At 44.5% G+C, this 14,882-nt stretch overlaps 1 protein-coding gene across 1 annotated transcript in view; it reads left to right on the top strand.

The window, feature by feature from the left end:
- abca7 (ATP-binding cassette, sub-family A (ABC1), member 7) overlaps nt 1-14,882 on the top strand; it is a 123,654-nt gene that overhangs the window by 36,049 nt on the left and 72,723 nt on the right. Inside the window, 3 exon segments of the mRNA XM_080770351.1 lie at nt 8,620-8,670; nt 8,673-8,756; nt 13,849-14,117. Of these exon segments, the coding sequence (XP_080626477.1) occupies nt 8,620-8,670; nt 8,673-8,756; nt 13,849-14,117 (404 nt within the window).

Below are 14,882 nucleotides of genomic sequence, written 5' to 3'. Positions count from 1 at the left end.
ACCTGTTATGGTCATTCAGGGACTCTCCCTTTCTGTGTTATATTAGTAACCAAATGGACCCTTATACTATCTGTTAGGGTTAGGTAGGTTAGGGTTAGATGTGAAACATCTGCATTACTTAATTAGAGTTAAATTATTGTTACACATCTGCATTGCTTAATTTACAAGAAGTCTGCGCAATTAGAGAATGTATAGAAGAATTGTTACTATGGCGTAGAACCAGTACAAATTGGTCCTTCAGATGTTGTGACTGAAAATACTCCTCGAAATTGTACAGTAACTATGTGGTACATGCACTTAGATACTTTACACTAGTGTGTGTGTGTGTGTGTGTGTGTGTGTGTGTGTGTGTGTGTGCGTGCGTGCGTGCGTGTCATCTATATCAAGCATACGTCCTTGTACTGCCGGCGGTGGCTCAGGGGGTAGAGTGGCCGGATGGTAACCACAAGGTTGCCAGTTCGAACCCTGTGGGCTCCTCCCCCAGAGTTAGTGTCGAAGTGTCCTTGAGCAAGACACTATGAACCCCTAATTGCTCCTGATGTGCTGGTTGGTGCCTTGCATGGTTTTCCTCCGCCATCGGTGTATATAGATGTGTACGAAAATGGGAGAATGTATGCAATGTATACACAGTCTCTGTAAAGCGCCTTGGATAAAGGCGCTATATAAATACACCATTTACCTTGTACGTTTGGGGCGAGGACCAACGGCAACAACAGGATCAGGGTGGATTTCATCATGTTGACAGATTGACAGACTCACTGTCAGACTCACACACACACACACACACACACACACACACATTGGGGTCATCACAGTCTGGTCAGTTTGGTTTCAGGACGCCGTGTTCTCTCTTTTCATCCAATCAGGAGAGAGAACTTTTACAGGACAAACAAGAATAACAGGAAGTGATGAAACATTTGAACTAAACGATAAACATTGAAGCCCTGAAATAATCTGCATGCCGTCCGTGTCCTCTCTCCTGATTGGATAATATTGGTATCCCAGTCTGAACATATCATTACTGTACAATCACTATAGCAATGATGAACTATTTATCGGCTATTTAACCCTAGAACGCCATAAAGAGACGATTATATATTCTTGTAATTTTCATAATATTGGTGTTTGGGTGAATTTCACCCGCATGTTTAGTGATGGTGTGACAGAAACATCCCATAATACCCACAATGGAACATGTATTTGTTTCTTCACTGGACCATTCTCTTTCTCACAATGTCCTGGGAATGGGTGGACCAAAGGAGAAGTTCCCAACTAGCACCCTGGCTATTGTGTGTGTGCGTGTGTGTGTGTGTGTGTGTGTGTGTGTGTGTGTGTGTGTGTGTCGAATTTGAAGTCGGTGGGGCGAACGCTTCTTGAGTTCCGTGCATTACAGCCCTACACACGTATACGTGTGTGTGTACAGACAGACAGACAGACAGACAGACAGACAGAGACGTGGTGCATTTATAGATGGATTTCATTGTATTTGAAGTATTCATTATTGGAATAGATTAAGAGTCAAAATAAGTACTGAGGTCTCATATAAGAACACAGAGTATAGAGTCATTTGATAGTTCAACCCCAGTTTCAACACTCTAAAAGACACTTTATTTTACATTCTTAAGAGCTCTCTTTATTATTTGTCTTATACTGCAGTGCTGAAACTTTAGGCTATATTTGTTTTAGTGTTTGACTTGTTTTAGTGCTATTGGCAATAAAATGTGGTCAATGCCGTTCAACCCGATATTAAGTCTTGCGAGTTATGGCGTTGTTCTTGTTTTGTGAAAATGATGAAATATTGAAGACGAGTAGCTCAAGTTGCCATGTATTTCTGTACTACTGTATATTTTGATGATAAATGTATTTTATGGCATATTTTACATTGGGTAAAATACACCCATGTTTAGTGATGGTGTAACAAAAAGTATGTTTAGTGTCCTATAGGGTTAAAGAGCTGGACACTGAACACTATAGCACTATCATAACATACACATTTAGCTTAACCTTAAAATAATAATAATAATAATAATAACAATAATCTTGCCATTAAGTTAATGGCAGGGTGGCAAAATGCCACCATGTGAATATGTTCTATAATAGCCGATTTACAAGCTCGGCTATTTTCGCCGAATGTTCGCCACAGAATACAGAAGCTGAAGTTGTTGAAGTGGTTGTCGTCGTGGTGTCGGCGACATAAGTTATATTATAGGAACATGTATGATAATTATGAATATGACACCTTCCATCCATGCATGGAAATGAAAAACAAACAAAAAATATATACACTTCCAGTTTTTATTGAACAAGTCTCCTTGGAACACAGTTGGTTGAAGGGTTGTTCACTTGTTCCCTTGGTTACTATCCCTGGAATCCCTAGGGATAATTGCAGAGATCCATATCATAACAGCATGTATAACCGGCTTGGCCGCAAACGTCTCTGGTCAGACAGCCTCTTTCTTGCACGACCCCCGAATCATCTGCACGCGCACGTCACACACACACACACACACACACACACACACACACACACACACACACACACACACACAAGTTTGTATTACTACATTTGCAGGGATCATCATGTCATGTGTCCGTGGCAAAGACCAGGTATAAATAGAATAACTATAACAAAAAACATTGCATGGATGCACCTGGGACGTATCCTCAGTGATGTATCCAGAGGTCATCGGGGTTTCGGGTCTCTCCAACATCATACCCCTCACTCAGGTGACCCAGCCGGGGTTGATCAAGCCCCCGACTTACGTCCCAGTAGCTACCCTCGATCAGTCCCATTAGGGAAAGACCGAGGCCACACAATCAGTTGGAACTACTCCAGAACTACTCTGCCAGGGCTGGGAGGTGAATGGAAGCACTAGGCTCTGTGGGTGGACTCCTGTCCGGGCCCCTCCTACGTCTCACCAGGTCCACTCCTGCTCTCACCAGGCCCAGGACCATGTGTGTTGCACCAGAGTCCCAGCACAGTAACATTGTATCTTTGTTTGCTTTGCTGACCTTTTTTTGCCTCTGACCAAAAACACTATAAACCAATAAAGAAATACAGCAAACCAACTAAAACAAAGTAAAACAAAACAAAAGCTAATGAACACGCGCACATGTATGCACACGTACGCACTACGCACGCATGCACGCACACACGCACAGTCGCACACACACACCCACACACAAGCACACATACCTGTATATTTATAGCAGCCGGTTTCAGTGCACTTTATCTTTCTGTTTTGCACTGCATTTTGCACCAAACAAAACAGGCCATCTGTGCCTGGGGGAATAGAATACAAGGACACACATATTACAGTACAGTTAAGGTTACATTCACAAATACGCCTATCACAAATACGGGTTGGCGAAAGGGCCTTTCTGTGTGGAGTTTGCATGTTCTCCCCGTGTCCCCTAGGGTAGGTACCCTCACAAAAACATGCAGTAATCCTGGTCTCTAAACTGCCTCCCCCTGGCCAGCCTGGGCGCCTGATGGAGGGGAAAGGAACTGGTTGGAATAACGTGTTCCTTCCACGCGCTACGTCCAACCAGGGAAACTCCCCCCTGTCAGGTGTAAAGGAGCAACTTGGACACTCAAGCATGAAGGAAGCATGAGTTAAGTCCGTTGCTCTCCCCAGGTTGGCGGAGGGTGTGTATAGAGCCCAGGATCACAGTAGATGATTGACACAAAATCGTGGGATAAAAAAAATATATAAAAAAAAAAAAAATACGCCTATCACACTCCGTAAGTAACTATCACTCAGTAAGTGACAGCATGTCTGCTGCCAATGACGGTAGAGACAGCTCAGTACTTTGCCCGGCCTTTTTGCCTCTTGTTTTGGGCATCCCAAGAAACGCTGTTTGTGGCCAGCGGTTCTCAAACCAGTGGTCCGGGGACCACCAGGGGTCCTTGAGGAGGTTCCAGGTGGTCCCCGGTTACATGATGGAGAGGTATAGTAAGTAACCAAATGGACCCTTATAGATCTGTTGGGGTTATAGGTATGGGTTGGGGTTAGATGTGAAACATCTGCATTATATACTTATAGAGTTACATTATTGTTAAAGGACAACTTTAGTTTTTTTTCAACCAAGGTTCATGTTTTAGGTTATTAGAGAAAGTAAAAGATGAATGTTATTTTTATTTTTTCCCATTTGTTGCTTTCTTTCGTTTTAGGGATTTTAGCTGTTTTTGACAGGGGGGGGGGGCGGGGGAATTCGAGCATGGGCCTAAATATGTATTTTTTTTTACAACATTTTATATTTTGTATTATTTACTATAGTCCTAATATACCCCAGGAAATTACATCTGGCCACAGAAGATCACAGGATCTACTGAATGTGATCTACCTACTGGGGGAAGGCTTATAGCTTATAGGGCTCAATATGTCAGTTTGTCACATTCAATAGATCCTGTTATCTTTTGTGCGGTCAGATGTAATTTCTTGGGGTTTATTAGGACTATGGTAAATAATAAATAATAAATCGCCATAATATTTTGTAAAGAAATACATACTTAGCCCCATGCTCGAATGCTCCCGCCCCCCCTGTCAAAAACTGCTAAAATACCCAATACAAAAGAAAGCAGCAAATGAAAGAAAATTAACACTCCCCTTTTAGTTTCTCTAATAACAACCTAAAACATGAACCTTGGTTGAAAAAAACTAAAGTTGTCCTTTAACCCATTCTGACCTGAGATCAGATTCATACGAGGTTTCCACTGGACACACACTGGTCTGATTAACCCATTCTGACCTGAGATCAGATTCTAAAAAATGTCAGTCGTTCTTCGATTTTTCAAAAATAGCAGACCTACAAGCTCGTAGCGCGCCACTCGGTGGCGCGATATGAGCTTGTAGATCTGCTATTTTTCAATAGCTAAAGCATAACATGATGCTAGCACCAAAAGGGGTTCCCGTTCAGAATGGGTTAAACATCTGCATTACTTAATTTACATTTAGTTGCCCCCTAATTGCGGTTTCCGCCGCCATCGGTGTATGAATGTGTGCGTGAATGGGTGAATGTAAAGCGCCTTGGATAAAATGTGCTATATTATAAATGCACCATTTACCTGGTATGTTTGGGGCGAGGACCAACAGCAACAACAGGACCAGGGTGGATTTCATCATGTTGACAGATTGACAGACTCACTGCAGACTCTGCCTTTTATACTGCCCAGCGCACGCACACACACACACACACACACACACACACACACACACACACACACAGTGGGGTCACCACAGTTTGGTTTCAGGACACTGTGTTTTCTGTGTCAGGTTATAGTGACCGGTTGAGATACCAGTTGTCATCCAATCACGAGAGAGAACTTTTACAGGATGAAACACGTGATGAAGCATTTGAACTAAACGCTAAACATCGAAGCCCTGAAATAATCTGCATGCCGTCCTCTCTCCTGGTTGGATCAAATTGGTGTCCCAGGTCTGAACATATCACTGTACAATCACTATAGCAATGATGAACTATTTAACTATAGAAGCATGTTTTTGTCTTGGAATGGAAACGTCATTTAACACAACCTTTTTAATGGAATAAAGAAATCACACCCGTGTGAAGTGTATAGGAGCGCTCTTATCATCATCATGCATCATCTCATTCTGGCCAATTCGTCTTAAAGGGGGTGTCAGTGATTTCAGTCAAAAACCCTTAGGTTTCGTTTTTGCCTTGCGGGACACAAGCTTTCATCCAATCAGGATAGAGAACAAAAACGAAACCTAAGGTTTTTTGACCCCCAGGCATAGGCGGCGGGTGCATAAGGCTAGGGAAGGCTTAGCCTTCCCAAATATTATGCTGGGTATTTTTTTTTAAATATATATAATATATGTGCGCAGCATTATAGAAGGCTATTGTGTGTGTGTGTGTGTGTGTGTGTGTGTGTGTTGTCGCTGCCCCCTGGTGATCGCTGATCGACTACTATTGGTGTGTCTGTAAACCTCGATCCAGTCGCTTTGTAGCAAAGAGTAGCGCACGCTGGTTTGTTTTGGGAAACGCAAAATGTCTTTTTCAAGGCAAAGATAAAGTAGCCTAATTCAGAAGAAGAAGCTGTGAGTCGGCTGTCAGAACTCAGTGCCCGCACGGTTCACAGTTCACACCACTGCAGCAACACTGACACGTTCAGCGGAGTGACTGCTGTCTCTGTGCCGTCTGTGAAGCCGCGACTCTCGGTCCGGAGGGGCAGCAACACCGCCGGGTAATCTACACTGTCACTGACTGACTCGAGACTTGAGAAAAAGACGTCCAAAAGTCGTTGTCTGTATAGGCTAATTCATTGGTAAAAGTATGCTAAATAACTCATTTTTAGACCATCTGGGAAATAAATAAATAAATAAATCCGCGGCGAGAGTCCCCCCCCAACGCAATTCTATAGCCTACCCAAAGGTAAAACGCACCCGCCGCCTATGCCCCCAGGGGTTAACTGGGGACAGGTTGGAACTCCTTATATGGTCAGCACACTCTATAGTAGAGAGGATTATCACAACAAAACAAAAAAAATAAGTGATATTTGAATTAAGTGAAATCACTGACTCTATACCTTTAAGTACTTCTTCGCGTCTGGCCATCCTCTATATCACGTCTTTCAGTACATGGCGAGGCAGAGATATACACATCTCAGGATGCGGTCCATTGTTTGTGGTTCGCCGCACACGCATGCATCAGAAAATGTCAGTTTCCACTTTTTTTCCTTGCAGCGGTTTTCCAGACGTCATGGCTGCAGGTCGACAAGACATTCATCTGGGGGTGATGCCTCTCTCTCTGTCCATTCGTAATAATAATATCTCAAACTTATATATAGCGTTTTTCTGAGTACCCAAAGACCTAAAAGACAACTTTATTTAGAAAAATAAATAATCACTAGAAGCTAAAAAAAACAAAACACTAAAAGACAGTGAAAAGGGTTATAGCTCGGGACGGGGGCAATGTTGAAGAGGTGGGTCTTGAGGGCGGTTTTGAAGGTTTGGAGGGTGGGGGGGGGGGGGGGGGGGCATCTCTTTGAGTGCCTTATAGGGAGGGGCATTCCACAAGGTCGGGGCAGCTAGCACAGGCAAATGCTCTGTCACCCCATGTCCGGAGTTTGGTCTTGGGGGACGGACGTCGAGGAGGTTTGTGTCACCAGATCTGGGGGGGGAGCGGGAGGTTGGGACATGACGTTTGAGGAGGTCACAGAGGTATATGGGGGAGCCAGGTTGTGTATAGTGCTTTGTGTATAGGCCATGCCAGAGAGGGCGTAGTATATAGGCAGGGTATGGGGGTTGTTTTGATGCAACCAGTCATCGTCCTGCAGGTCCTCGTTGAGGACGGGGTCTTTTAGCTTGCGTGCGTGACTTGTTTTGTACCGTGCAGGGCCCGGCAGAGGCATATTCGGCGGTGAAAAAAGCACAGGGCTAGTTGTATACGCAGCGTGCTTGGGTTGGGTGAGATCCTTGAGTTTGTTAGTCGGCGCATGAGGAGGTTGTTCCTGGAGGACACCTTAAGGCTCTCGTCTTCTGGATGTGCTCTTTGTATAGCTGAGGGTATATATATATATATATACGGTCTAAGGTCACTCCCAGGTATAGACCGGCCGGGTGCTGGTGCTTCTCAAGCCTCATTCCGTCCTCCTTGTTTTTAAGGTTGGAAGCTGCAGATTTGTGTCTTCCCCGGGGGGTTTGGACGCAAGTGGTTTTCCAGATGGTATGTGCATGGATGGACATATATCTGTCAGTCCTTGTTCCAGGGTTGACTCCACTTCTGGGAAGGTAGGCTATGCTGCTGCGTTGTCATGGCTATAGGTCATCTGCGTATAGTAGATGAACCTGCTGCATCCTTCTGGTAGGGGCTTAATTGGCCGTTCCTCTCTCCTGATTGACTGACTGAACAATAACTATACTATAGCAAGAATGAACGTAGAGCTTTAACTATTTAACTAGAACGGGTTTGTTTTTTCTTTTTACGCCCCTCACCTGTAAGCGGCCGCCCGCTGGCCTAGAGGTCCAGGCGCATGCCACATATATATAGGCTTTGGCCTGACGGGCCGGCGTGCCGTGTGTTCGAGTCCCGTTTGTGACGACCTTTGCTGCGTGTCTCTCCCCTTCTCTCTCTCTCTCTCTCTCTCTCTTTCCTGCCCATCTTCACTTGGTAAAGGCAGAAAAGCCAAAAACAAATAAAAGTAAATAAAGAAATCGCCTGAAGCTAATTGCTATAGCTAAAGCTACTTGACTGTGTTTGGTTTAGTGCCTTTCTGTTCCAAACATAAACCTCAATTAGTTTGTTTTATAAAATCTCTCTCTCTCTCTCTCTCTCTCTCTCTCTCTCTGTCCTCTCTCTCTCTGTCCTCTCTCTCTCTCTCTCTCTCTCTCTCTCTCTCTCTCTCTCTCTCTCTCTCTCTCTCTCTCTCTCTCTCTCTCTGTGTCCTCTCTCTCTCTCTCTCTCTCTCTGTCCTCTCTCTCTCTCTCTCTCTCTCTGTCCTCTCTCTCTCTCTCTCTCTGTCCTCTCTCTCTCTCTCTCTCTCTCTCTCTCTCTCTCTCTCTCTCTCTCTCTCTCTCTCCTCTGTCTCTCTCTCTCTCTCTCTCTCTCTCTCTCTCTCTCTCTCTCTCTCTCTCTCTCTCTCTCTGTCTCTCTCAGGTGGAATGCAGAGGAAGTTGTCGGTAGCCATAGCGTTTGTCGGAGGCTCCAAAGTGTGGTCCTGGACGAGCCGACAGCCGGAGTGGACCCATACTCCCGCCGGGGCATCTGGGACCTGCTGCTCAAGTACCGGAAAGGTATACTGAGGACTCATCTACTTGCTATACTGTATACGAGACACTTGTCACTTCTTAACCAAGGTGACCTGATGCAGTGGGTTCTCAAACGGTTTTAATTTGAAGCACCTCCTGATTTGGTACAGTATATGCACACATTTGGAGCCATAACACATTCCCTCCCGTTACCATAGGCGGTAAAGTGCCAGAGAAATACGCGACGTAAGAAAAGAGCCGACCCGGAAGTGATTGCCCTCCATTGCGGCGCCATGATGGCTCGCTCTGACTTTTAATATGCATAGCGTGACCTCGAATGAATGTTTTATTTAAGCAAATCAAACATGCAACAAGCAACTCAATCTGAGCACTAAAATGATCGATGATCGTGCACGAGGAGTTTCTGGATATTCGATGACTGCACAACATGGGAGACTAACGATGGATGCTAAAAAACGGTAAATGAAACACTATTAACTCCGGATTAAATGACATTAAACAAACCCTGACACTTCTCGTGTTGACAAAGGACGTACCAAGCACGAAAACCTGAGAAATCACGGGATTGGCATTGTTTCTTTTAAGGCCACACAGAACCCTACTATACCCACACACCCCATTACCCCGAGAGTGTACAAAACGGAACCAAATGGACCCATAAGGAAGTTACAGACGCATGAGGGTCCATTTGGTTCCATCCTCCTACCTACAGTATAGGCTATTAATCATTTAGCTGACGGTGGACTCCCTGGAGAGCCACTGACATAATGAGCCAGTAAAGTTTAAAAAAAAATCCATCGTGTGATCAAGAATTGATCTTCGCCGATGTTTTTGTCATATTGTATGTCTTGTTTGTCTTTGGTGTCTATTTTGGCTATTCAAAAATTCAAAAATAAAGAGTTTAAAAAAAAAAAAGAATTGATCTTCAATCTGACAAAATGTTGCATCGCCATCAGTCTGTATAGCCGTAACAGGAGGCCATGTCCCCATCTCCATATTTGGGGCGAGACTGTCTTACGTCTATTTTTGGGCAAGACCGTCTTATGTTATGTTAACCCATTCTGATCGGGGAACCCGTTTTGGTGTTAACATCATGTTATGCTTTAGCTATTGAAAAATAGCAGATCTACAAGCTCATAGCGCGCCACCGAGTGGCGCGCTATGAGCTTGTAGGTCTGCTATTTTTGAAAAATCGAAGAATGACTGACATTTTTTTTAAATCTGATCTCAGGTCAGAATGGGTTAATCAGACCAGTGTGTGTCCAGTGGAAACCTCGTATGAATCTGATCTCAGGTCAGAATGGGTTAAACCATGTATGACACGGTTTATAGACATGTCTTTGTCCACATGCCATGCACAGCAGAGTGGCGCAGAGGGTGAGGTAACCAGAGGTCGGTGGATCGTAAAACCACCCTCTGCTATAGTCATCTTTTGAAGTATAGATGCTTAGTAGAAACCTTTCTATGTTTTGTAATTATAATCTAAATTAAGATTATCTTCGCCAGATGTCAGAATGAACCCTGCTGGTGAAGATAATCTATTAGTCTTTATTTAACCCGTTTTGGGGCGGGAACCTCTCTTGGTGTTTTAAGCATTATGTTATGCTTTATAGCTATTGAAAAATAGCAGATCTACAAGCTCAAAGCGCGCCACGAGCTTGTAGGTCTGCTATTTTAGGAAAAAAACGTTAAAAAGTGCCTCAAATCTTTCAGACATTGTCATGATTTAGAAAACTTTTTTTCAGGCCTGAATGGGTTAAGCAGACAGATGCAGTAGTAGTAGAGTCTACTACCCACCCCCCCCCCCCACCCCCCCCCCCCCCCCCCCCCCTACCCCCCTCTCGGAAATATACTTCTATAATTAGTGTTTTCTTATTTCTTAAAGATGTGCTCAAAGTGATGGGCTATGTTAAAAAGTTGTCAAAATGTCCCACCTGTCAAAACCGCCTTGTTGGTATATATATGGCTCTTGCGAAATTGTGTCAAGCCAAAGGCAAATTATATTAATTCACGAAAATGACATAAATCGACATGGTAGTCAGTCATGGAAATGTGTCATCATCATGGGTCATGGGGTTAAGTCAACTTTTGTCACGCAATCTGTGCCCATGGTGTCACTCCTGGGTCCCCTTATCTGAGTTCAGTTTGTCATGACATCAAACTGTTGACATTTTTATTGGATCTCTGATTGTTTCTCTGAACTCATGAAACCGTTTGTGTTGGCTTGCTGTTGGCTGTAGCTGTTTAGTTCAAATTACTGCTTATACCGGCACTTGTTCTGGATACCTTTTCCACACTGACTAACGTACTGTCACAATCGATCGTTTTACGTCCTGGGAGACTATATTATCCTTGCCAAATCATCTGTTTGTTCGCTTATATTGACTGCCCAGAATTCTATCCTGTTGACTTGCCAGCTTTCTGAAAGTTCTTCTCTAACCTTTCAAAAAAATCATAGAATGTTTTGCGTCGGGGGAAACAATTCTGAACCTCGTCAGTTTGCTGCAGTGCTATGCAGTCTTAACAGCCACAGGTGCATTACGATTACATCATCCTATTGGAACGTATGCTGTCGAGTTTCTCTGTCGGCTGCATGCGGTAGATGCGTCAGCTGTTGTTTTTCTGTGATGTGTGGTGTCACGGCCACGTGCAGAGCCTGGGAGTCGATGGGGGCGCTTGTTTTACAGGTTAGGGTTAGCTTTAGGCCTAGTTTTTGTGAGGTTCATATAACCCCGCCCTACTAGTAGCAGCCGGCGCTGTAAAACAAGCGTCCCATCGGCGACCCATCGAAACCTGCAGGCTCTGCAAAAAATGAGACTCCAGTGGCCGTGACACGGGAGAACCACGGAAATAAATGATGTCGCATATAGGTCAGTGTGGTTCCCAAAGTAGGGTCCGCGACCCCTAAGGGTCCTTGAGGGAGCTCCAGGGGGTCCCCGGCCCCAGCTAAATTATAGTTGGGAACCAAATGGACCTTTTTATGGGTCTGTAACTCAGAGAGTGTACAAATGGAACCAAATGGACCTTTTATGGGTCTGTAACTCAGAGAGTGTACAAATGGAACCAAATGGACCTTTTATGGGTCTGTAACTCAGAGAGTGTACAAATGGAACCAAATGGACACTAACGGGTCCAGTTAAATGAAGTTTGATTTTACATGTGTTGGTGTCCCAGAGATAGAAATGCCATTAAACAGAGGGCCTAATTCAGGTCAAAACGGGGGCTGATATGAAAGCGTTTGGGAACCACTGTCATATATAGGTTTGTGAACAGAGCCATCTATAGTGCAGTTGTTTTTCAACCCTTTTCAGATCAAGGCCCATATTATGCATTTGCGCCACGGACCACATGCTGACATTTATAGCCTCTCAGACCCAATACTTTAATAATAATAATAATAATTAAACTTTATTTGTATAGCACCTTTCATGACATGAAATGCAGCTCAAAGTGCTTTACAGAACAATGGAGAATAAAAGAAAAGCAAGGCAACGACATTAAAAACAAGCAGTAATGCAATACAGTGAGGACATGAATAACAAAAAAAAAAAAAAGATCAATTAAAAGCAATGTTGTAGAAGTGGGTCTTGAGCTGAGCTTTAAAAATGTCTACAGAGGCTGCCTGATGAAGGTACAGTGGGAGCTTGTTCCATGCCGACGGCCCGTAGAAGCAAAAAGCTGCTTCCCCGTATTTTTTAGTTGCCATTTTTTTAGGCAAAGCGGGGGGCCTTAGGGGGGGCAGTTTGGGACATATTTAGGCAGGCAGTCATGTAGGTAGGAAGGTGCGAGACCATTGAGAGCTTTATAGACAAGTAAAATAATTTTAAAATCAATCCTAAAAACAACCGGAAGCCAGTGCAGTGATGCCAAAACTGTAATATGTTCTCTCATCTTAGTTCTAGTTAAAACTCTGGCTGCTGCATTTTGGACAAGTTGTAATCTGTCAGTTGTTTTCTTTCAGTCCTGAAAAAAGTGCATTGTAGTAGTCAAGCCGAGAAAAAACAAAGGCGTGGATTAGCGTTTTTGCATCGTCCAAGGACTTTAGCTGATGTTGTCCACAATTCCATGCTGTATTGATGTTGGTACACCAGGGGCGTGCACGCACATAGACACGCTGTATTGATGTTGGTACACCAGGGGCGTGCACACACATAGACACGCTGTATTGATGTTGGTATACCAGGGGGCGTGCACGCACATAGACACGCTGTATTGATGTTGGTATACCAGGGGGCGTGCACGCACATAGACACGCTGTATTGATGTTGGTACACCAGGGGCGTGCACACACATAGACACGCTGTATTGATGTTGGTATACCAGGGGGCGTGCACACACATAGACACGCTGTATTGATGTTGGTATACCAGGGGCGTGCACACACATAGACACGCTGTATTGATGTTGGTACACCAGGGGCGTGCACACACATAGACACGCTGTATTGATGTTGGTATACCAGGGGGCGTGCACACACATAGACACGCTGTATTGATGTTGGTATACCAGGGGGCGTGCACACACATAGACACGCTGTATTGATGTTGGTACACCAGGGGCGTGCACACACATAGACACGCTGTATTGATGTTGGTATACCAGGGGGCGTGCACACACACAGACACACTGTATTGATGTTGGTATACCAGGGGGCGTGCACACACATAGACACGCTGTATTGATGTTGGTATACCAGGGGCGTGCACACACATAGACACACTGTATTGATGTTGGTATACCAGGGGCGTGCACACACATAGACACACTGTATTGATGTTGGTATACCAGGGGCGTGCACACACATAGACACGCTGTATTGATGTTGGTATACATCAAGGAGGGGTCCCTGGAACAATTGCTTTTTTTTTAAGATGGGGTCCGCAGCCAAATACATATCATTTTGGGGGTCCTTTAACACGAAAAAGATTTAGAGCCACTGACATAGAAAACATGTTTTTTTTTTTCTTCAGAAAACTTAAGACATTTGTAGAAACGGGCCTTCCGGTCTTCAAAATGGGTTATCACAACATCCGCTTCCACGCTATATATAACTTCAATGGGGCCTGGTGCTCCCTCTCTCTCTCCCTCTCTCTCTCTCTCTCCCTCCTTGTGTCAGACCGAACCATCATCCTGTCCACCCACTACATGGACGAGGCGGACCTGCTGGGCGACCGCATCGCCATCATCTCCCAGGGCAGGCTGTGCTGCGTCGGCTCGCCCCTCTTCCTCAAGGCCCGCCTGGGCACCGGCTACTACCTGACCGTGGTGAGGAGGGAGGGCCCCGACCACCACCTCCACCAGGGCACCGCCTGCAGCAGCACCCGCACCAGCACCAACGTCAGCGCCAGCGCCAGCACCACCAGCAAGCCACCGGCGGCTCTCAAGGTGTGTGTAATAATCATTAATCAATCGGCTTAATTTGAGTCGTTCATTTCGAGGTTTTATTGCGAACGCAGTGATTGCGAACGCAGTGAGCACTTACTATGAGACCTAGCAGATCATGTCTGTCTGTCTGTGTGTCTGTCTGTCCCGCTTTTGTGCCCATATATGGAGCTGAGTGATTTGTGTCACCATGACTCAGCCATAACCATATAAGGAGTCCCCAAAGCAGCTATACGTCCAAAACCCAAATATGTACGAGCTGCGTTCACTTCCCGCGTTTGCGCGTCTTACTGGTATTATATTATGCATTAGGGCGGCCAGGGATGTCAAACTCAAATACACAGTGTATTTTGTATTTGTATTGTATTTATTTATTCAGCACAGTTTAAAAACAACACAGTGAACATATAAATATGAGAAGGGTATAAGGGGTGCTAGGCTGAGGCAAAAAAGCCCAAGGGGCTTATACGAGGCCTCTACCTATGTAGATTATAATGAAACATTGTACATGAGATATAGAATATCCAGAAAACATGATTGCAGTATATATAAAACATAAACAAAACAACAAAACACAACAAGAACATGATTAGAGAAAAGAATAGATGATACAAAGAAATATAATTAGTGGGCCAAAATAAAGAAATTGGTACAAGTCGAGGGCGCAACACACGGGCCATTTTTGGGGAGAGGGGGTATAGCTGAAAGTTGACCACAATTGATATACTTTCACTGCTGATCAATAGTGAAGAGAAGACGCATTATGCT

Source organism: Protomyctophum bolini (assembly GCF_963924005.1).
Source record: "Protomyctophum bolini genome assembly, chromosome: 8".
Lineage (NCBI taxonomy): Eukaryota > Metazoa > Chordata > Actinopteri > Myctophiformes > Myctophidae > Protomyctophum > Protomyctophum bolini.
The sequence above is the reverse complement of the archived record's forward strand: the minus strand, read 5'-3'. Positions and strand labels throughout refer to the sequence as shown.